General features: G+C 33.2%; 6 protein-coding genes and 1 non-coding gene across 8 annotated transcripts; 4 read left to right on the top strand and 3 right to left on the bottom strand.

Annotated features, from left to right (window-relative positions):
- Positions 1 to 871: 871 nt before the first annotated feature.
- On the top strand, positions 872 to 1269 carry LOC112088176 (glycine-rich RNA-binding protein GRP2A-like). Its single transcript, XM_024158455.1, has 2 exons — positions 872 to 952; positions 1057 to 1269. The coding sequence occupies exons 1-2, from the start codon at positions 872 to 874 to the stop codon at positions 1267 to 1269; spliced, it is 294 nt and encodes a 97-aa protein (XP_024014223.1).
- A 4345-nt stretch (positions 1270 to 5614) lies between these two features.
- On the top strand, positions 5615 to 5694 carry TRNAL-AAG. The gene has a single exon. It is a non-coding gene; the product is annotated as a tRNA-Leu (tRNA).
- Positions 5695 to 6080: 386 nt separating this feature from the next.
- LOC18022143 (glycine-rich RNA-binding protein 7) lies at positions 6081 to 7177 on the top strand. Of its 2 annotated transcripts, none has more exons than XM_024158109.1 (2): positions 6081 to 6471; positions 6600 to 7177. In XM_024158109.1, the coding sequence occupies exons 1-2, from the start codon at positions 6418 to 6420 to the stop codon at positions 7005 to 7007; spliced, it is 462 nt and encodes a 153-aa protein (XP_024013877.1). In that variant the 5' UTR covers positions 6081 to 6417; the 3' UTR covers positions 7008 to 7177. The 2 variants fall into 2 exon arrangements, with proteins under 2 accessions (XP_024013877.1, XP_024013876.1); XM_024158108.1 differs by having other exon boundaries at positions 6094 to 6309.
- Positions 7178 to 13739: 6562 nt separating this feature from the next.
- Positions 13740 to 14907, top strand: LOC18022142 (protein RADIALIS-like 2). Its single transcript, XM_006404557.2, has 2 exons — positions 13740 to 14080; positions 14591 to 14907. Exons 1-2 carry the CDS (start codon positions 13803 to 13805, stop codon positions 14613 to 14615), a joined length of 303 nt encoding a protein of 100 aa, XP_006404620.1. The 5' UTR covers positions 13740 to 13802; the 3' UTR covers positions 14616 to 14907.
- A 1294-nt stretch (positions 14908 to 16201) lies between these two features.
- Positions 16202 to 17269, bottom strand: LOC18022141. Its single transcript, XM_024158530.1, has 3 exons — positions 17237 to 17269; positions 16712 to 16903; positions 16202 to 16557 (listed from the first exon to the last, which is right to left on the bottom strand). Exons 2-3 carry the CDS (start codon positions 16889 to 16891, stop codon positions 16465 to 16467), a joined length of 273 nt encoding a protein of 90 aa, XP_024014298.1. The 5' UTR covers positions 16892 to 16903; positions 17237 to 17269; the 3' UTR covers positions 16202 to 16464.
- Positions 17270 to 17571: 302 nt separating this feature from the next.
- Positions 17572 to 21601, bottom strand: LOC18022140 (protein transport protein SEC23). Its single transcript, XM_006404555.2, has 13 exons — positions 20861 to 21601; positions 20592 to 20765; positions 20351 to 20512; positions 20128 to 20270; positions 19939 to 20014; positions 19680 to 19855; positions 19501 to 19582; positions 19111 to 19188; positions 18852 to 19013; positions 18474 to 18737; positions 18282 to 18386; positions 17948 to 18075; positions 17572 to 17586 (listed from the first exon to the last, which is right to left on the bottom strand). Exons 1-13 carry the CDS (start codon positions 21599 to 21601, stop codon positions 17583 to 17585), a joined length of 2295 nt encoding a protein of 764 aa, XP_006404618.1. The 3' UTR covers positions 17572 to 17582.
- A 204-nt stretch (positions 21602 to 21805) lies between these two features.
- LOC18022139 (universal stress protein PHOS32) lies at positions 21806 to 23344 on the bottom strand. Its single transcript, XM_006404554.2, has 5 exons — positions 22969 to 23344; positions 22757 to 22836; positions 22364 to 22482; positions 22187 to 22263; positions 21806 to 22093 (listed from the first exon to the last, which is right to left on the bottom strand). Exons 1-5 carry the CDS (start codon positions 23198 to 23200, stop codon positions 22038 to 22040), a joined length of 564 nt encoding a protein of 187 aa, XP_006404617.1. The 5' UTR covers positions 23201 to 23344; the 3' UTR covers positions 21806 to 22037.
- Between the last annotated feature and the right edge of the window lie 833 nt (positions 23345 to 24177).

Raw genomic sequence — 24177 nt, 5'->3', positions numbered from 1 at the left:
CTCCCAGAGTAACTACTCATCTCTAAACCAAGATTTAAATATAGTAGAAGCACATTAGCGTTTTGTGTTTATCTAACTGTGCTCACTTGCAGATGTCCAGAGGAATTATATATCCAAATGCAAATTAACAGAAAAAAGTAGCAATAGTGAGACAAGAGTTTCGTTAGTAGCTTAGTGCACCTTTATAATGTAAAGATGCATTTCAACAAGAGTTTCGTTAGAATTTTGTATTCATCATCATTCAATAGTGCATTTCATAAGCAAATCACTGAGAAATTTTGAGTGATATTATTGAATTGTTGTGGTAGGTAAAAAATAGTACTCCCTCCGTTTCACAAAGAGTGTCGTTCTGACAATCTTCACACAAATTAAGAAATAAGATAAAAAGTCTTTTATACCCTTATTAATTTGTAGAAAATGACTTTTGGAATCATATTTATAATTAATTTTCTGAATTTATTGAGGTTAAAAATGATATTTTATGTTAAAAATTACATTGAAATTCTAAAACGACATTCTTTTTGAAACAAACATAAAGTGTCAAAATGACACTCTTTGTGAAATGGAGGGAGTATAAACTGAAACTAACAGCTTAAGCAAGAAAACAAATTGACTTTTATTGGAAACATATACTCCTACTTTCCAATAAAATCAATTTACTAGTAATGGTTTTCACATTTTAGTTGTACCAGAAAAAAAAAAAACACTGAGATTTAGATAAAATATCTAGAAAGTTTGGGAACTAGGGAAAACTAGTTTCAAAGAAAGAAAAAAGACGCTTGTTTCTAAAAGTTTTTAGATTCGATAGCATTTATAACCACATAAATAATCTTTTATATAAATTGTCCTCATCAATCTGCATCTTTCAAAAATGGCGTCCGAAGATGTTGAATACAAGTGCTATGTTCGCAAGAATGCGTTTTCTCGGTTTGGCGACGTTATAGGAACTTATGTTGGTTTTTTCATTTTTTTTTCATTAATAAATCCAGTTAGGCGACGTATTGATTTTTTTTTTTATAACAATTATTCTGAATTATGTTAGTCATTGTTTCATAGGTCGTTTATCCATCTGAGTATGATGAAGATCATTCAATGGCATATGGATTTGTTACTTTCAAAGACGAGAAATCCATGAGGGATGCTATTAACGGAATGAACGGTACTCATAAGCTCGCCCCGCCATACACAACCATAACTGTGGAACAGGCTTACTCGTCTCGCAAAAGTTGTCGTCGTCACGGTGTTGGTCCAAAGAAGAAGAAGGCATGAACCCAAGTTTCATAAGATATATATATATATATTTGACAATGTTTCATAAGATATATATATATAATAGAATTATATAATAAGCTTCTAGGCTCCCCTTTATAATATATCACTATGTGATTGTTTGGGACGTGGTGCTTTGAATCAAGTATTAATTATTTATTAGAAGATTATTTATGTGATGTGACAACGCTATTTAATTATAAGAATTGTTAACGAATAACGATCTCTTCATTAATTATTCCCTGTAACAAAACTTTAGACCGATTCCAACTTCTATATTAACAATTACGGGTTCATATAAATCTTGGTTTAGGTTCAATAACCTGATTCTGGTTCACAAGTTAACATTAAGAAGTTCACAGCAATCGAGAAAGCTATGAAATTGAGTCAAACGTCTCTAAACGTGACGTACAACTTGTACGGTACAAGTTGCAAACTAGTCTTTTATAGTAACTTTTTGTTAATTTGATACTGTAAAGAGTGGGGATATCACGCACAATAAAAATGAAACGGCTAAGAGATATGGGATCATTTTCTTCTATCGTAGTACGAATTGTTAGATCTTGATCATCTGAGATACCAAGGAAATTATGTATAACACATAGAGAGCTTTAAGAAAAAAGATTGTCCATGCATCTATCTATTCTATTAAAACAGAAGCACATTTAGTACTTGCATCCAAACACTTCCAAAGTTTTTTTTATAATATTTTATTTTATTTTTATATTTAATTTCCGAAAATTAGTTATTAGTTTAGATATTTTTAGATTTTCTAAAATCTAGGTCATCTTTAATTTAAATTTCAATTTAATTAAATTTAGTTACAAAAATTTGCGTTCAATTTAATTTAAATTCAAAAAATTCAAAAAAATATAATTAAATTTTATTACAAAATTTAGATAGTAATTTTAGTACTTTATAATTTCTTAAAAACAGAAAAGATTTAATTTTAAAATTTAAATTTAAATAATATTTTTATAAAAATGCATAGTAAATAAATATTTTATCGTATTTTATCATAAACAATCAATCTAAAATATTAAATATTTGAGATTAATAAATATTTCTATTATACAATAATATGATCGAGCTTATTAGAGTTATATATATATATATATATATATTTAAGGTTCATGAGTTAATTTATTAAAACATGTAAGATATTAAGATGATTTGAGACAATTAAACTAACAGGTTAATATATATATTTTTTTTTTTTAATAGCACAAATAGTAAATAAATATCTTTTTATATATTTTCATAATCAATTGGTCCAAATATTCCATATTAGTAAATATTTATAGGGTTATACAATTATAATTATAGTCTTATACGGGTTAGTTTGTCAAAACATGTAAGTTATTAAAAATGATTTAAGACAACTAAACGGATGGATTAACAAATTCATAGATATATAGATTGTTTATGTGTAAATCTAAATTTACATAATAACAAAGTTTATAATTAACATTAGATCAATGTATACTTAATTAACATATACTCTTATTCTACTAATATACAAATTTTACTGTTTAAAATTAAAATATAATAACAATTTTTTGATTAAAAAAAATAAATAACAAAAATAAATTATATCTAAACAAAAATGATAAATGCAACTTATATTAGAAATAAAAAATCAAACATTCTCGTGCGGACGCACGGGGTTAAAATCTAATATCTTTATTATACATAATCACGAGTCACTTCACCAATGACATGGTGACATGTGGTTGAGTAAAAAAATAATTTAAACGTTAAAAACCAAAAACTATCATTTTAAAAATCCTATATTATCTCATCAAAATCCACGATTCCACGATTTGCTAAACAGTTTCCTCTCCTCTATCATAAAACTCACCGTAACTGTAATTCATTTTTTTTGGGGTCAAATTTAAAGATTAAATCGTAATTAACATATTAAAAAAAAATCCAAAACCCTAATCCTCTCCCCTTTTCTATAAATTGAATTCAACTTCTCACAACATTTTTTTACAAGTTTCTCCTTATTCTACATAGAAACCCTGATTAGTCGTTTTTTTTTTTTCAAATGGCTTCAGCAGATTCTGAGTTCAGGTGCTTAGTTCTCGGTGGACAGAGAAACGGATGCAAATGATCTGAAGAGAGTCTTTTCAAAGTTTGGCAACGTTATCAAATCTGAAGTCAGTCACGCCTTGAACATTTAGTTATTATTTTACGTTTGTGCATGAACATTTTGTCAGATACTCTTTTTACTGATCTGTACCGTTTATCTTAATTTGTTTCCAAAAGATCACGTTTATGAATGGAACATCGAGAAGATTTGGTTTTGTTACTTTTGAGGACGAGAAATCGATGAGAGATGCCATTACACGGTCCGAAAGGGTTTGTTTGCTTTGTTCATAATCTGAACCGCGATACTGATGCAACTCGTCTTGCAAGAGCATTTTGCATGTTTGGCGATGTTACAGATTGCGAGGTCTACTTTAATTAGGATTTGGTTACTGTATATTTGTTTACTTTTTTTTTGTTGTTGTTTCTGTATATTAATCATTTTGATATCTGACAATTCACGATTAAGTGTCGGCTTTGATTGTTTTTTCATGATTTTCTATGTATTCGTAGATCATTTGCCGTCCTGGGACAGGAAAATCGATACGACATGGTTTTGTTACTTTTAAAGAGGAGGAATCGATGAGATATGCTGTTTTGATGATGGAAGGCATTGAGATTGATGGTAAATACATCCATGTGGAAGAGTCTCACAGAAATAATCGTGGTTCTCGATTCTTGACTGTGGAAGAGGCTCCTCCAGGCAGGACCCTGTACTTCTGAAGTGTCTTGCCCGTTCCCCAGGCTTTTTAAACAGTTTGAGAAGAGGACTTCGATATAAATAAAACGTTTTGTAGAATAATTGTCTAAAGCTTCTTGGTCTTTGTAATGGCTATCCATGAGATCATAACAACCAGTTAAAGTAAGCCAATTCGTTTTGCTCGACCATCTTCATGGGGATAGTCTATATATACCAAATTATTATCAATGTAGTACAATCTTCTCAATATACAAGTCAGGTACGTCTATTACAATCCAAAGTCTTGACTCCTGGCCTGTGATAGAGAAAGCAAGCCGTGTGACATTACAATTTGAACACAGCTATTTATAAGAACTGTAACGAATAACGATCTTGATTATCCCTTGTAACAAATCTTTAGGCCGGTAATTCCAACTTCTTTATAAACAATTACCGATTCCAACATGTAAAGGTCACATGCCGTTTTTTTTTGTTGGTATGTTCAGTTAAACTGCGGCATGTTCAGAGATTTCGAAGCTCAGTGGGAGCAACCGTGTTGTGTTCCTGAATGTTTTGTGTCGGGTCTCGAAACAGTTGAGTGGATTGGGTACCAAGGAACAGAAGCAGAGAAAGAAGCGGCGATTTACATGTTAAAGAAGGCAAACCACCTAAAGAAGATGACATTATCCCGACAAAACTCCAATCTGAGGGAGAAATACCATGTTTTTTTAATAAGAGAATCAAACATGTAGATCCATGTTTATGTAAGTACAATAGTGTAATATATAAATTGTTTCAAACATGTCTCTATGAGTGAAATAATTTTATAGTTCGGACTGGTAGTTTAGAAGATAATCGATACTTAAATAGTTAATACTTTAGACTTTAATTGGCAATTATAAAAACATAATAGGAATGAATAGGAAGGGAATGAAGATACATAATATCTTATTGTTTTTTGTTAAATTTGGTTATGAATATTTTTGTTCTATAATTTCCTAAAAATAAAAAAATGATAAGGAATAGTGTGTAAAAAATTTTTTTTTTATAAATAGTGTATTTTATGAGGAACAAAAGGAATGTATATAAATAAATTCCATATAAATGATATATTTTTAAGGAATGAAGAGGAATTTTATTAATTCGAGACTGATAATTTAGAAGATAATCGATACTTAATAGTTAAAACCCTAGTCTTCCATGTGAATATTAGAAATATGATAGATTTTTGCATGAGCCAAACAAATTCAGAAGTTAGTTTTACTAGATTGAAAATAATAATGGGATTCAAATCTAAATTTTGGGTCAATGCATGCACCTCTGAAGACTTGCTTCTTAATCATAGCATGCTCTATTTTCGTTTGATATTAAAATCAAAGTGTTCCTTTTGATTATTGTACCCAAGAAGACATATATCACATTAAGGGAATGAACTTTCAGAAGCTTGGTTTGGGAAAGACTTTCGAGTTTTGATTCTTCAGATTCTTCAGAAGAATTAAAGGGGAATAATGTCTCAGGTTCAACAATAAGGGGAAATTAAAAAAAAAAGAAGATTTACTATAACAAAACATCAAAGTTGATATGGCCGAGTTGGTCTAAGGCGCAGGATTAAGGTTCCTGTCCGAAAGGGCGTGGGTTCAAACCCACTGTCAACAATTGTTTTTTTCAAATATATATATTTTGAGTTTATTTTCGGCCTAATATTAATTCTGGGCTAAGATTCTGACCCAATTAGGTTTTTCTCTTATGTCCAAAAATAAATTTCCGGCCCAGTGTCAGTCGGCTCAGTGATCTGAATACGAGATGAGACTTACGGGGTAAACTTGTCATTTCATTTAGCAGATATTTCTACCTGACTAGATATTTTTCTTGGAACAAGCGGAAAGAAAAAATATCTTTTCCTGCATCGTCTTTCCATTTGCGCATTAATCCAAAAAAGTGTCACGTGAGGTGTCTCCAACCACCACCATTTTAAACCACACGCTTAACCATAGTTAAACCAAATTTCATTAAAAACCGACTCTAACCCTAGAAAATATCTAACCTTGGTTAAATATCTCAGCCCCATTATAAAGAGATTCTTCGTCTCCCTCACTCATCACTCAGATCTCTCCACTTCTCTTTTTTTAGATCTTCTCTATCATTTCTCTCATTCAATGGCGTCCGCAGATGTCGAGTTCCGGTGCTTCGTTGGAGGCCTAGCTTGGGCCACTGATGACAGAGCTCTCGAGACTGCCTTCTCTCAGTACGGCGACGTTATTGATTCCAAGGTCCGTTACACGCAGAGATCGGACTCTCCGGGATTCCGATGATTCTGATCCTCGACGGATCTGTTCCGATCTGTGTTTCTCTGTTACTTGATTCGAATTACTGTTACTATGCATGCTCTCTCTCTCGTTCTTTGTTACTCTGTTACTTGTTTTTCCCAATCGGTACGTTCATCTTCCTGCTTTTATGAGCCCGGAGATCGATCGTTTTCTTTTTGAAATTTTTTGGCTCGATTTGTGTGTCCGTCTGTGTTGGATTATTTGGCTGATCTGTTTCGTTTTTATGTTTCCAGATCATTAACGATCGTGAGACTGGAAGATCGAGGGGATTCGGATTCGTCACTTTCAAGGATGAGAAATCCATGAAAGACGCCATTGAGGGAATGAACGGACAGGAGCTCGATGGTCGCAGCATCACTGTGAACGAGGCTCAGTCACGTGGAAGCGGTGGCGGAGGCGGCCGTGGTGGTGGTGGCGGTGGATACCGCAGCGGCGGCGGTGGCTACGGAGGTGGTGGCGGTGGATACGGAGGTGGCGGCGGAAGACGCGAGGGTGGTTACTCTGGTGGTGGAGGTGGATACTCCTCAAGAGGAGGTGGTGGCGGCGGAAGCTACGGTGGTGGCAGACGCGAGGGTGGTGGATACGGAGGTGGTGAAGGTGGTGGTTATGGAGGAAGCGGCGGAGGTGGTGGTGGTTGGTAATTAGATTAGGATTTGAGATTGTGACTGTTCTCTGGTTCTGGTTCTGCTTATGGTTTCTGGTTGTGGTATCTTTGGTTCTCTGTTTCTGGTTTTGCTATTTTGGATGTGACAGTTCGTGATTAGGTATCTGATATCTGGAAACGTAATGTTAAATCACTTTCGTTCGCTCATTACTTCTTGGCCAATTTCTTATCCAGTTATACATTTATGTCGTAATTTTGAATAATCCCAAGTAAATCGACGAAAATCATTAACATCAGAATTCGAATTATTCGGGAATATAGTCGGCCTGTTGAAACGCTCAAGTTGCTTTACTTGATCGATTAGTTTTTTATCCACCACTGCTCACTTTTATCGCGTTTTGTTTGCAACTGTTTATTTTATACAAATAAATTTTGAAGCTACACTAAAAATATCCTTAAGAGATTGGAGGCTCTAGAGAAGTTCTATAGATGAACTAAACTATACAACGCTAAAAAGTAAAGAGGTCAAACACTACTACTAAATTACTAATTGGAAACAAAAGAAAGCATTTTCTATTCAAGCAGGAGCGGCGTAAATCGTTTTCGGCCCTATACTTTATCTGAAGTTGGCATCTAAATTTACGGAATCATAAATAAAAATTTGCAAATACCAAAAAAGCGTTGGAGTCTAGACAGACAAAATAACATAGTCTATTAAATATCCGTTCACTGATAGAAGGGTCAATTTGTGAAACAACAAAGTAGTGGACTATTTTGTTTTTTTCAAGTGGAAGTGGTAATAGAATTTTGGAGAAGAACAAAGTTACAACCAACCATTTTGTTTTTTTCAAGTGACTAGTTAGGAAAAGAAAATAAAATAAAAGTGACTGGTTGTTGTGTTGGTTTTGTAATGTATACTAACAAAGTCCCTATGTATTTTTCTTGGAACGAAATGAATTTTTGGTGGGGTTTTAAGTGCAACTCGCTGGGCTAGTCACATGTCCAAGACGAGAGGGCCCATAAGAATTTCGCATAAATTTACATAATCTAGGGTTTCACAACCGGAGCACATGTTATGTTGATAATTAGTTAATTACTCTCCATCATAAAATATATTTTAACTATTTTTATCTATAAACAAAATAAATTAGATTTTAACCTCGTGCGTCCGCACGAGAATGTTTTATTTTTTATTTCTAATATAAGTTGCATTTATCTTTTTTGTTTATATATAATTTTTTTGTTATTTATTTTTTAAATCAAAATATTATTATCATATTTTAATTTTAAACAGTAAAATTTGTATATTAGTAGAATAAGAGTATGCGTTAATTAAGTATACATTGATCTAATGTTAATTATAAACTTTGTTATTATGTGAATTTAGATTTACACATAAAATCTATATATCTATGAATTTGCTAATCCATCCGTTTAGTTGTCTTAAATCATTTTTAATATCTTATATATTTTGACAAACTAACCCATATAAGATTATAATTATAATTTTATAACCCTATAAATATTTACTAATATAGAATATTTGGACCAATTGATTATGAAAAAATATACTAAGATATTTATTTATTATTTGCGCTATTAATATATATATATATATGTATATATATATATATAAAAACTCGCTAACCTGTTAGTTTAATTGTCTCAAATCATCTTAATATCTTACATGTTTTAATAAATTAACTCATGGACCTTAAATATATTTTTATATATATATATATATATATAACTCTAATCAGCTCGATCATATTATTGTATAATATAAATATTTATTAATCTCAAATATTTGATATTTTAGACCAATTGATTATGATAAAATATTTATTTATTATGCATTTTTATAAAAATATTATTTAAATTAAAAATTTAAATTAAAAATTTAAATTAAATTTCTCCTGTATTTAAGAAATTTTAAAGTATTAAAATTATTATCTAAATTTTCGTAATAAAATTTAATTATAATTTTTTTTTGAATTTTTTGAATTTAAATTAATTTGAATGCAAATTTTGTAACTAAATTTAATTAAATTTCTAATAATTTGAAATTTAAATTAAAGATGACCTAGATTTTAGGAAATATAAAAATCTCTAAATTAATAACTAATTTTCGGAAATTAAATATAAAAATAAAATAAATATTATAAAAAAAACTTTATGAGTATTTGGATACAAGCACTAAATGTGCTTCTATTTTAATAGAATAGATATGATCATACAAAAATAAAAATATCTCTATATTATTATTTGAGTAGACATTTACATAAATAAACATTTATTTATAAAATATTACAAAATATTTTACATAAATAAACATTTATTCATAAGATATTATCTAAATAAACTTTTAGTTATAAAGTATTACACAAATAAACTTTATAAATATTGAAAGCTCAATTAAAATATTCTTCTGTAAGAGATCGTTAAATATAGAGTTTACAGTTATTTTGAATATATATAGATATAAATCAATAATATATTTAGTTTCTTTACTTATTAAAATATTAAAATATACTCTATTATTTAAATAATAATCAATATATATATAAAATCTATTTATATACTTTTTAAAATATTTTTCATTTGCATTGTCATAATTAATTAGTATCATTTTTGAAAAACAATTCAATTATTTTTATATAAAAAAACTTGAAATATATTTTCAAAATATTTTAGTATATTGCAAAATAAATTAAGTAGATGGATTTGTCCATTTAGATAATATAACACATGTTATAGAATTCATTAATTAAATATGATAGTTTGATCTCTAATAAAATATTCAAAATTAAATTTTTATTTTATGGATATATATATTCTAATCTATGTTGGTATGTGTATAAGTATATATATATATTAACATCATATCACTTTCATATTTAAAACTACTAATAATTAAACTGCATAACAAAACTAATTCAAACTCATATTCGATAGATATATATACAAGTAAATATCGGTTGTGTGATATTTACATATATATTGTTATCTATTTGTCACCAATTTTTTTATTTATATTTTTTATTAAAAGATTTTTACCACTAATTTTAATTTAACAAAAAATTGAAATTAAATTTAAAAACATTTTAAAAAATATTACCCTTCACATTGTGCGTGTTAATTTATAGTTTAACAACATTTAGATTCATATTGTTCTGCTGGATATTTTTTTAACTAAAAAAAATCTTATATATACAGTATAAGTTTGCTTTATTGCATTAGTTCAGAAGAACTGAAAGGCAGCTTTACTACATGAATAAGAGTGAAACATATATAGAATATAGTCAATGTATTTTTGTAATCATCCAAATATTGCAATTTAACGTTGAGAGTTTACGTCCCGCCCTCTAATTTACAAGCCTTGTAATAGCCAAGTATTTGTGGTCTAATAGTTGAAACTTGTAACCTATGGTAATAAGTAAAGTATTTATGGTCTAGTAGTTGATACTTGTAATTAGAGGGCAGGGTGGATCACACATGTGTTTGGTCACACATAGACGTCTTAAGTGGACAAAAGAAACCTGGATTTCTATAGGCTTTGAAGATTAGATAGATTACAGATAGATTACAGATAGATTATAGATTACATAAAAAAGGATTCAATTATAGTAATGAGTTTAGTGTTGTAAAACTTATGGTAAACAGAGCAAAAGAAGAGAACCATTTTCTTTGTGGTCTTTGGGCTTAGTAGAAATTGAGTCTACGGCACTACGCTGCAAATACAAGATCAAACATAGAACAAAGGTATGATGAGTTCAGCAACAGCAACAAATTATTCTATAAACTTTGATGAACAGTACTAGATTGCTACTAATTTTTGGTAACAGAAAATCAACACGAATAATAACAGTTTACTGATAAAAAAAAAAAAAAGCAACACAAGAACACAATTCTCTGCTGTTAATAATGCATGCTTCCACTTACCCTGTCTCAGATAGATATAAGACGAAGATTAGCATCAATTGTTCAAAAGCAAAGATTAACATTTGTCCGGGTCTGTATATTCTCTTGTTAACCAATGGAAAACCCCTGATCATGGAGATTCTCCATTTTCGTAAGTTCTTTATTCAAAGATTCCCAATAAACAACAAAAAACAGGTACAGCAAAGATCTCTACGTTACTATATAATATTACATGCTACTGTGGCCGTTTAGGACCAGGCTTGTGTTTATATAGATACTATTTCCTTCAATGGGAATGCTCTATTTGGATTTCTGGCGATAAAATGCCATTTCCTTCTTTTATGTAAAGTTTGTCCGAATCCGAATTTGTAAAGGGATCATTCTTTTGGTGATAATAATATCTCACCACTACCACTAGGTTGAAAGTTCCTGAAGTTTTGTGTAATGATACTTTAGAACACACTTCCCAAACTGAGCTACAGAAACTTCCATTATAAAGGAACAAGTGATTACTTCATGCATGTTCGGGTTCTCCAAGTTGCAAAAGGAGCAAACCACTTGGAGAGGAATAAGAATACTTCTTGTTTTTTTTTTTGCTAGATTGGGGATAAGGATTCCAGATTTCAACATAAACTTTGTAACAAATAAAAGAAATAATGCTTATTCTCTATCTTTACCTTCCTTTCATTCAGATTCCTTGTAAGCTACTCCGGGTAAATTCTCAGCAATGATCACTGGGGCTGGTATCTACATCAAGAGATGTGAAAATCAAGATTTGAGATATAAGAATAAAACCCTCAAATCTTTACTGATGTAACTATTCATACTGAGAAAGTAAGAAGCAGAATATGCATCTTTCTCAAAACAACCAATTGACCATTTTTCTGTTACCTTCACTCACAAGTATCCCTTTTTTTTTTACAGCTAAAGAATTTACCAAAAGCTGAGGTCCAAATTAATGTATTTCGTTTACCATTTTAATACCTAGGCAAGAGAGTCGGTTTTGAAGAATAGTGACAATGAGAATATCAGTAGTGCAATGCCTACTTGCAGAATTTCTTGGCAACTTGCAAAATATTATCTTTGGAATATATTGTGACAAAAAAGCCTCATTGTTATTAAGATTTCTTTCCGGTTTAAAGTTTTCCTTTAAGAAGTTTCGCGCCTACCATGAAACTTAGATAATCATAACTAGATATCAAAATATAAACGTGGATATTTTTGATACACAAAAAGAAAAGATGTTATAAGGGCTTATATTGACATATATCCAGAAAGAGAGCAAATTAAATTATGTTCTTCCATCTCCCATAGCACCTATTTCCGAGAGAGGATAAGATTGAGACTCTAAACCAATGGATCAACTATATTTTGACTTTTTTACCCAAGAAAAACTATGTTTTGACTTAAAATCAAAAGCGGATCATATATGAACAACCTGTGTTGCAAGAAAGGAAAATCTACAAATCTTTCAAGAATGAAACAAATGCTATCCTTCCTGAGTTAAAATTAAACGACAAATGGACCATTTATAATTTTTTGTTTTTTGCTGACCATACTCCTATTAATAAATTAAGCATTATTTGATGTGACTTTTTTAGGTTGTAAAAGAACATTAAAAACAAGCAATGAAACAATCTGGCCTAGTTAAGCATCCTAATTTAGTTTCAGGACAAAAATATTTTTGCCCATCCCAAGCCTGGATTCTTACCAAACAAGGTAATTAACTGATCATTTTGAAACAAAAGTGCTGATAATACGACAACAAACCATTATCATAATGGGCTCTCATAAAGAGTGGATACAATTTCACCACCACAACCAACAACAACAACAACAACAATGTTACAGCTAAAAAAATATTATCAAATCACAGCAAGAGTTAGGCAGCTGTAAATATTTTCTTCCTCCCCAAATTCACCAAAGAACAGAAAACAAATTTAAATATCCAGCAAGAAAATAGGTGAATATTTAACAAATTAACGACCAAGAATCACATTTATAAAACATATGACCAAGAAAAACACAGTTGCCTAACTTCAAGGAGATGGACCCAACAGGCCAAGAAAATAAAACAAATAAGGTAGGTAAACAATGTTGACCTTTTTCTCTTAAACACAAAAATATCTACTGATTGTACGGAAGATCTATACAGCTTGATATGGTGTGTTCAGGACAGAGAGTATCCCGAGGTAATGGCTCTGCATGCCCCCACTTTCCTTCAAGAAGAATATATGTAAAGCCCACTTTTTTGTTTTGTTTTTGTGGATGCAAATTAATCCTCACAATGTTTCAAAAATCTTAATAAGTCAGTGAAAATCATCTGTTAACAGAGACTTGTCCCTAACTTTTATCCAAGACTTAAAACTTTCCTCGTCTTACAGGCACGGTACGTGAGCTTTGTTCTGTGACTAGAGACCAGACTGTTCCAAGAAGTAGATGACCAAAACTATCAAAGGTAGAGAGACTTTTTGATACATCACCTAAACTGTTTCTTCTGACTATTTTTTGTTTTGTTTTGTTTTGTTAAAGGGCCAAAATTTTGACTACAAGCTTAATCTAGAGAATGACATCATAAGTACACTAATTGGAAAGAAAAGTAAACATATTAGTTATAACATTTATAGGAAAAAAATATCTCTACCGATCGGGCATCATATGCCAAATGTGGATTGAGGGGTAATTAGTTTGGATCTTTGATACTGATCTCCACAATTTTTGATAATATTCTCCACAAAAGACTTAAAAAATTCAATCTGTTTTGGACAAGCAAAGATATCTTTAACAACTGGCACTATACCCCACCTCAACCTCGCTTTATAAAGAGCAAGGACTCTGCGACATCTGTGCAACATACCATCATTTCTTATAAGTTATTACACAAAAGAAACACTCTTCTTTTTTTCCCACAATGGCATCAAACACAATGTCTTCTTATGGCTCTGGCTCATGGACTGTTAAGCAGAACAAAGCCTTTGAGCGTGCTCTAGCAACCTATGACCAAGACACCCCTGACCGTTGGTACAATGTTGCTAGAGCTGTTGGTGGCAAAACACCGGAAGAAGCTAAGAGACAATATGACCTTCTCGTGCGTGACATCGAGAGCATTGAGAATGGACACGTACCATTCCCTGACTACAAAAGTAATGGAGGCAGCACCAAAGGCAGGCTGCGTGATGAGGAAAAGAGGTATTGTTTAACACACATTTTTATGCTAATTATAATTAATCAGCTTTGGTTATCCATATATAATAGCCCACTATGAAGATATTTGTATATCATGACAAGACAGACCAAATCAAACATAAAAAGAAAAAAGAAGGGCATGTCTGTTTCAAAATAAAGCTGTATACTTTACAAAGATTCTCATGTTAAACAATGGGAGTCTCTAAATCTGCCAAGTGTTTTCTTCTCAGGCTTTGAAATAACCATTGAAAAGCCCCCACAAAAAGATGCCTAGAATCATTCCTTGTTATACTTTCTTCTCTTAGTATTACGGTATCTAAATATCATTAAGTCATGATTCCCACATCTTGCCCAAGAAACTTCCAGAAACAAAATTAAACTAAACCCTAAACCCTCATCAAGAAACCAAACAAAAAAATACAGAGCTTTCTACAATTTCAATGATTTTCTCTTTTACATTCCTTCGACATGCAAATAAACAAGATTCTCAAATCTCTTAACTTGTTTTTGCAGGATGAGAAGCATGAGGTTGCAGTGAAACAACAAGCACCAAAACGTATGGTGGTCAAAAATAAAAAATGAGAATCACGCAGATCATCAGTTTGTGTTCTTGTCAGTGTTTCAACAAAAGTCTGACGAATTAAAGTTTTTGTATTGCTATTTCTCATGTTTCCCACGCAAGCTTAGAAGTTACTATCTAGCTAGGAGAAAATGGCCCTCTCGAATCCACCAAAAAAACAATCTGTATTTTTATTGGTTTTTCTTAATGGAAAAATCCCATTGTCTATTAATGAATATGCAGAAACGAATAATAAATTCCAAGGATTAAAGGTCACGGATCATGAGGAGAAAAAATAACCTCGAAATCAACGAATCAATCAATCCAATCACTATATGTTGGTTCTTTCTTCATTGTGGAATAATCCAAAGGTCATAAGCCAATAAAATATAGATTACGGAGAATCCAATAATGGAGAAGACATCAGAATCGGACAAGAAGTAATTCTCGAAGTTTACGAACCAAACCAACCAATCTCTATTTAAGGTTCTTAGAAAATATCGTATTTTTTATTCAATGTAAATGTTGATAATTGGTTTGGTCACGAGACGAGACGAACTCACCTCGAAATATCTGCAATTCTGATCGCGACCTTGCATAATCGATCGAGTGTTTAGCTTTTCTTATTTAAATTTAGGAATTTTCAAATACTTATCGTTTTTGTATTAAAAAATGAGCGCGAACTCGACAAAGTAGGTCACGTGGTGCAATTATGAAACGCAGATACTATACGGTATCGTACGTATAGACGAATTTGTGTCCACGGCGATATACGTATGTCTGGGTATTACTGTATGCATGTTTGTAAAATATAGAGAATTAAACATACATATTTATCTATTATATTAAAACAGAAACACTTTTATCGTTTGTTTCCAAAAATTTTTTTTTAAAAAAATATTTTTATATATATAAATTTAATTCCGAAAATTAAATATTAATTTAAATAACTAAAAATTTTCTTAAATATAGGATATATCTATAATCTATAGATATTAATTTAAATAGACTTCCTTAAATATAGGTTAGATTTAGTTTAACATTTGAAATTTAAGTAAGATTTTCCGAATAACATATATAATTGATAAATATTTTATTATATTTTTTAATCATATTCTATCAGATTAAAATTTCACATATTAAAAATAGATAAATATTAATATTATATAATAATTTGATAGGATAAGTTTTATAATTATGGTTTTATTCGGGTTAGGTTATCAAAGCATGCAAGATATTAAGAGAAAATTATTTTAAAATTAGTAAATATTTCTATTCTAAAATAGTATAAACGGGCGGGTTAGAATTATGGTTTCATAATCCTTTTTCAGATTAATAAAATGAACGAGTTAGAAATATATTTTTATAATAATGGTCACTTTTTGATTAATAAAATAACTGGGTTAAAATTATGTTTTTATGATCATGGTGGTCATAATAATACTTAAAATAATATATATCTAAACACAAATTTTTTTTACATCACTTATTAAAAAATTATATTTATAAAGAAAACATAAACTAAATTATAAATTTTGATTAAAACAAAATAAAATCTAGTCTAATTTTAAAAGTGCAACAAGTATAAGATAGTTCTTCATGCCATTGCCTTTATGATTTAAGATTGGCAATCAAGAAGTCAAAAAAATAAAAAATAAAAAAAAAAACCAAAAAGCGGGGTTTTACGAAGATATTATTAACACCCAAACACTTGAAGATATTTTTTGCACATCATAGAAACTTGTTCTGCAACTTCTAATGTTAAACAAGAAAAATAGGATTAATTTTTTTTTTTTTTGGTTAAAAGCCAACTACAAGTTGAGAACTTTTAAGATGAATCTGCTGCCTGAAGAGGCGCCTGAATCTTGACTTCCGTAGACTCAACCTTCTTCTCTTCAACTGCATTCGACCTCCCCATTATCTAGACAAAGGAACAAGATACGTTTAAGAGACAGTTTAACACTAAAAAATAACCAATAGCATTAGACAGATATTCATAAGATCGTTAATGTGATAGATGAATATGACAAAGAATGTGAGTCTGAGGAGATAAGAGAGAATTTGAGAAAAAAAACCTTGTCCATGGTGTTTTTGAAGCAAGTCTTGTGTTCATCCATTGAGGCATTGACAAATTCGTTGAAGTGTTCCTTGAGGTTTGCAAGGAAAGTTGCATTATCATCCTTCACATGCTTCCTGCAAGATGTCGAAACTGCAGGTTTTGGCTGGTTTTCGGTTTTAATGCTCTGAGTATCCATTTGTTCTTCTTCCTAAAACAAACAAACAAAGAAGTCTCTTAACACAAAGAAAATCTGAAATCATGAAGACCAAAAAGCCTCAAGAGCAAAGAATATACATTTTGCTAACCCTAAAATCTCACAAACATCACTTATCAAAAATATCAAAAATATTAAAAAACCAAAGGCCAATTGAGTACTCAACAACCAAAATTTAACAGGTGTAGTGTTCAATCAACCTCCTGAAGAAGAAAAGAAACATTTACTTAAAAGTGAAACCCAGAAAACATCATTGTTCAATAGAAGCGAAAGCAAATCCAAAGATAAACGCAGTTACACAACGATTGCTATAAGCATGATACCCACTAAATGTTCGACCAAATTCCTCACAGAGTACAATCTTTCAATTTAACGCAAATCCAAAACACAACTCGGGACTAATCAAAACATAGTACTTTGATGATGATTCAGATAATTCGTAAACAACAACTAGCTAGTATCAGTAATTACTCCTCTCTTGATCACAACTAGAGAGAAATTTAATGAAGAGAATGGAAACTAAGAATGTACCTGAATCGTTGGTTGTGTTTCTCTTTCGCTTCTTCTTCTTCTATCTATTTGCTTTCTCTGCAAACTCTCTTTGCAATTTCCTTTCTCTGCAAGCTGAGAGCTGATGTGTGTATATATATATATACACCTTTTCCGGTAAAAATCACCTGCGGGTACAACACGCAAAGCGAACTTGGCGATCAAGTCATTAAACGCTGCGTTTTCCTTTCAGTTCAACGGAAGGTCTCTATATAGTGGGCCAAGGCCCAGTCTGATCGGACCGTTTCTTCCAACTTTTTTTCTTCAAGTTTTGACCCCTTGAGTTTTTGCATGTACAAAACTACCCTGACGTAATCGTCGTATTGAAATGTATGTACATATGCATATCAAGTTAACATTGTTCTGAATTCAATTTTGACCCCTTACCTTTCGATAAGGTTTTTTTTTTTTTTTTCTGTTTATACAAATATTTTTCTATCTCTATTAAAAAACATACAAAACAATCTGTACGAATAAAGAGGCTCTTACTGCACAATAAGTCGTCTAAGATGATCAAGAAACACAGACAAGCTAACATCATCTGTGAAAACATTACTCTCCCCGGAAAAAGGAGCATTGCCATCACAAGGATTCAGTTTTGCTAGAAGAAAACGAGCCTGCAAGAAGCAAGCGCAAGAACCAATTACAACATTAGCAAGCAATCAATCAATATCTCTTTTGTACTGAAGAAGAAAAACATGAGCTGCTTTTACTACTCAGGATCAGTTACTACATCCAATCTAGCGGAAACTCTAACGTAGCCCAGGATTTTTTGCTGAATCTGGTCGGAAAATAGAAGAATGAGCAAATTTGAAGATTGTACCTGTGAACCATACTGATCGCATATGACAGTACGTGGTGTGGGAAACCTTTCGTTGATAATTGTGTCTGCACAGTCACGAGGTGACTGTAACAGATGCACAAATGCCTGACACAGAGAAGACAAGTTTCTTGAAAATCAGACTTTCACCAACTTTTATCATCTTCTTTTTCCAGATGATGGATGAGATAATACCTGGTGTTCAGGTTGATTTTGGTATCCAGCTTTTCGCCATTGGGCGATTGTAACACCGTGAAATATTACGAGTGTGAAGTATGAATCCAACAGTAGGATTCTGTCAGCTGCAATGGCTGACACATCAAGTAGAATTGGTTCTGGTGGTGAATGGAATGAGAATGAAACCAGTGAAGGTTGAATCATCACGATTGAGTTAGAAACGTTCTCTCTGTTCAAAATCATTCGAAAATATGCCGTCTCGTCCGGGCTGTTGTTAAAGACCTACAACATGGAAAGCCAAAGTTACCCCAAAAAAAGATAGAATTCAATTCGAGTTAGAGATTGTTCCAATAACCTTAAGTCTCACATGCATAAATGGACAGTGAAAACAAGTACCTGGACAAACTGAGATCGACGCAAGTGAAACACAAACTGCGGGAAAATCGATAACTGAGAAGGTACGCTAAATGAAGATGGATTGCCCTTTTGGTAATCTCCGAACCGTGAGCATAGATTTATCAAAGCTTTATCGGCCCACCTTTGGGGATTAAACTCAGGCTGTTAAAGATGAAGTAAGAAACCTAAGCAACACTAAATTATGATATGTTCTAACTAGCAGATATTCAGCTTAAGAAATCTAACTAGCAACGAGTACCTGAGTCTCCATTTTGAAAGAAATAAGTCGTGCCATGACTACGGCAGCTGCTTCTTGGTCAAAACCATTAGCCAACTCCTATACTTCACAAAGCAATTTTGGAGGAATAGTTAAGAGTCCATAGTTTAATGCAAATAGAAACAGGATCAGTCTAGCCATGTACAAAACCACGGAAGATTTCTCAAACATGGCTTATCACTATCTAGAATGGATACTAATTCGCTTGACAAGAACATATTTTGAAATAAGCCATAAAGTTTCACAATCTTACATGGCGTAGCAACTCAGTCCTCATCAATATTAACACAACCACTGATCATACTATCCCAATTTCATCCAGGACTTATCTATTTAAGACAATATATTCTCAACATACGACTCGAAACTCGCCTGTAAGCTTGCAGTTCCCATTACCCATCTTCTTGAAAGAGTTGTAACTCTGAGTCTTGTTTGACCAGTTGAGTGCTGATAACTGCAGAAACATGATTGTTGTTATCACAAAGTGTGCCCACCTCTCCATCTATAGCTTGATACAATGAATCTAGATGCAAAAATTACAAATCCCTTACTATGTTAAAAACTGGAAGTAAAACTGATTGCTCTGCGACTGCAAAACGACATCAGTGGTCTCCCTTTTGGCAATTTCAAAAACCAAACATATGGAAGTGTTTTTATCAAGTCCACACATCTTCCAGGCGCTTGTGTGCCCCTGACCGATGCCAGTGTCAGAGCATAACGGTCCTTTCTGGAAACGATCATCAGAAAGTAAAGTTATTGATCACAAAGAGCTCAAGGAAAAATAGACTCCTTCACACTTTTGAATGATACCTTTTCGAGAGATGCGCAAGGGCCAATAATTCCCTGAACTTTGACATCCTTTGAGCAGTTGATTTCAAATATACCACTGTAAGAAAGAAACAAATTATTAGAAACAACTCACTAAAGATGAACATAGCAGACAAGAAATTGTTCATCGTCGATAAAGAAAACATACATGAAAGTTAGGTAAGCCATTACCATGAGGACAAGCCTAGATCATTTTCACCTGACTGAAATACCCGCTTAAGAGAATCCCTAAATACCGAATGGCCAAAACTTTCAGCAAGCACCACACACCCACCAGTCTGCTCAACTGCAACTTTTAGCTCAGCAATGCCAACCTAGCGATGCACAGAACAAATTAAAAACGTAGCTACGAAACAAGAAAGACACTACGAACCAACTTCTCCATCCAAATCACCTGATCAACAGAACTCGCAAAAACATCAAGAATATGGCCTTGATGAACAAGTTGCTTCGCAAGCGTCTCATAGAAATCTACAGCTTTGTGATAATATGGAGCAGAATCTTTATCAATGTCCTTATGAGAACGAATTGGTTCAGAAAGCTCCCGAGATACAATCTAGCAGAACCACTCATAGGAAGATCATCAGCTAGCACCAAGATTCCAACAGAGAATAATGAAAGGAGAAGGGACTTACAGCTCCAGGGCCTTGAGTGGAAGGTCCACCTATAAAAGCCATGATTCTAGCAGCAGAGCCAGGAAAGCAAGCTCCTAAGAGACCAGCAGCGATACGGAGGGCAACACCGGTGCACCTGGCAGGACGGTGATCAGCTGCAACGGGCCAAGGATTGTTTCCCAGCTCCTCAAGAACCTAAAAACAGGAAGCAACTGAAGTTAGCTAATGAACAGTACACACAAAGTTGAAGTTAAGAGAAGATTAGTCAAAAGGCAGTGAAATTTACGGACAGCGTGAAGAGTAAACTGGCAATCGGAGGCTGGTAACAGAAACCGTGAAATGTCGTCGGAGGATAGACCATCTCGAGCACCGGCGATGACACCGGAAGAAGGTTTAGGGTTCTTGACGAAGAAACTCAACTGATCCAAGAGCTGATCTTTGGTACAGTCTTTGTTTCCATGGAAGAAGTAGGATTTGGTGCAGTGTGTGAATCCGAGCTCGTAGACGCGGACTAACGAATCGAAAGTAATGAGGCCGACGATGGATGTATCGGGGAGGAGATCCAGAGCTTGGAAGAGAGACGATTTGAGGAAATCGAGCTCTTCAGAGATCAGGCAAGTGTCAACGACGAACAGGAAAACAGGAGGAGAAGGAGAAGAGAAGGAATCGCAGAGATACTCGACGGTTGTGCAGTGAGGAAAAAGCTCAGGAGGGAGATTGTTATCGGCGATTGAGGAGTAACTCGACGGGAAGGGATTGCGATTGAAGCAGAAAGGACAACCCCAAATGCAAGCAGAGAAATCGACGACGGAGTAAGGGTTTAAGACGGAGCGACAAGTCCGGCAACGGAGAGGAGAGTAAGGGAGAAGAAAGGAGTGATCGGTGGAGGAGCGAAGAGGTTTGAGAGGTGTGTAAATGGCGGAAACTGGGATTTCGGAGTCGATCGATTGTTCCTTCTTCGTTCCAACGGGGATAATGTTCCATGGCATTCTAACACCATCTTGAGCTTCGAGCTCTCCGAATTCCGCCATGCTTGAAAACTTGTCTCCGTTCACAAGGAAACGCCAAGTGCTCGATTAAATGCCTAAAAGAACATTTCAGAACAGAGCACCAATAATGATTTCCCTCAAATTTCAGATCGAAAATGTAAATTAATAATTTCTGGTGGAAACAGAGAAGAAGGTTCCTGGATGAATTTGCAAGACTAATCTCACAGTTCGATTATTCGTACACACATAAAATGATGATAACTTCATTCTTGAGCAAGTGTTTTTATACACAAACTGGAAAAGTTGAAACTACAAAACCCAAATCAGAACACATACACGCACACACAGATGAAGAAGAAGAAGAACCCCAAAGAGATACGAACATGACGAAACAAAGACTTTAACTACAGAGAAAGATAAACAAACAAACAGCCTTTGTTCGTGGAAACACTTGTACAAAGACTTTAAATCTTTTTCTTCAAGGTTTTGGATCTCCTGATTGTGTCCAATCTACAATCGATTCATCTCCAGCTTCTGCATTTACAACACATGTAGGTTTACGTTTAATGCAAACGACTTTGAAAATCACTCGAGTTTACGATGATTGATTGTATATAGTAATGTTACCTTTCCCTGGAACGATTATGACGGGAGCGGATTTGCAATTGTGGAAACAATACTCGCTTACGCTCCCCTGTAGCATACTGCATAATCCAAAAGGTTAATCATCGAATCAAGAAAGCAAGAAACATCAAGACATTTAGATCACAGCTAGTATATTAGTCATCTTTAATAATATCTAACCTTCTTACTAAGCTCCGTCCTCGTGTACCCATAATTACAGCCGCTGGCTTCACTCTCTCTGCTTCCTTGCAGATTACACTACCAGCCTCGCCTTCAACAACACGAGCCACACTCTTCACCTAAACATAACAATTCAGTATCAAGCTTAAATCACAATGTCTTCACACAAAACGCACCAGATATTTTGCACTTACGTAGTTGATAGCAAATGCGACAACAGATACATAAGATTCTCCTGAAATTTCGCTTCTAAGCTCCAATATTACATATTTACATACTGTTTGTAACTATAGCCACCTGATTGTATTGGAGATTCTAAGACCCTAACTTTGCAATCAAGAAACAGTTTCTTCTCCAAACATTATAAGGCAACACAAAAGAGAGAGTGGTTACCATGGCAACTTGAAACGCCTCAACAGCGAGTTTCTCCATCAGGGCCTGGCTCGTCTCGTACACAACGTCGTTCTTAACACCTATGAGGAAAATTAAAAAACCAGCCTTAGAAGAAAATCTCCGATTTGAGATCTGGAACTGCAAATGAATACGGAAAACGAAACTATCTACGATTCAAAAGCGAGGATGTGGAATTAGGGAGAACGACGAACTTGAGACGGCGTGGACAAGGTGAAGAGTATCTGCGAGGCGACAGAAATGAACGAGAGCCCAATCAAAGGCGTGTTTGCTGTTGGGACCATGATCAACGGCTAAGATTACGTCTCTCCCTCTTCTTCTCTCTCCGCTCTCTCTCTCTAGCTCCGGCTCCGGCACCACCGGGATCAACGACGGCAAAACGACTTCCCTGACACTGTACTCTGCATCTTCCATCAAAGGCTCCATTTTTTCACTTTCGATTTATGGGTTTTTCGATTTCGGGTTCTGGGTCTTCGCGGTTTCAATGGATCGAGATATTGATTTTTTGGATTTTAAAGAAAGTTGCGTGTAGAGACTATTGGTTTGATTTTGATTTTTTTGGGTCATGCCAGTGATTCTTGTCGGCGGCTTTCCAGAAGAAATAATAATACGTGTCTCCGGTTTAGTAACGGCTTTTTTTTTTTGACCGGCCTGTTAAACCCGATTAATATTTTAACATGCTGCATAACGGATTAAATTGGACGAATTTAATGCGACCTTAAAGATTGGAACTTTGGTAATCTCTTCTTCTAGAGTTAATATCTTTTAAAAATTGATGTTTGAAATAGCTTATTTATTTTATTTTCTTTATTTTTGGTCGAACGGGTTTGATATATAGCTTATTATCTTTCTTTCTTTGATATAGCTTATTAGCTTATTAAAGTAAAATAGTAAATTGATACCCTAAAAGCATAATCCAAGTAGTAACCAAAAATCCGTTGAGCTTTTTGACCTTTGTTCGCCTTTTTTCAGTGATTCAATTGTGTCGTCTTGTACGTGGATATCTAAAAGAAGATGGCCTTTGACTTTGATTATGCTTTGATGTGTATATATTTATTTTTTAAAGGAATAGGTAATAAGCTATTTCCAACATCAATTTTTTAAAGAAATTAAGTTTGAAGGAATATAGACATTATTATAAGGTAATATCCGAACACTGCTCTGTATACAGATTTTTTTTTTCTTTTCCAATTATACATAGGTACGCATTATAGGTCTCTTTATGATTGCTCATAACCTAATACTAGTGCGGGAAGCATGCAAGCCGCCAACCTAACACGTTAAGTATATCTAAAGTATTATCTAGTTAAATGAACTTTTAAAATCTCTTTTTTTAATATATGTTATATAACTTCTATTAAGGAACCAAAATATATAATACATAAAATCGTATTTGTGCTACA

This window comes from Eutrema salsugineum, unplaced genomic scaffold (assembly GCF_000478725.1).
Source record: "Eutrema salsugineum unplaced genomic scaffold, Eutsalg1_0 scaffold_15, whole genome shotgun sequence".
In the NCBI taxonomy this organism is placed as follows: Eukaryota; Viridiplantae; Streptophyta; class Magnoliopsida; order Brassicales; family Brassicaceae; genus Eutrema; species Eutrema salsugineum.
The sequence above is the reverse complement of the archived record's forward strand: the minus strand, read 5'-3'. Positions and strand labels throughout refer to the sequence as shown.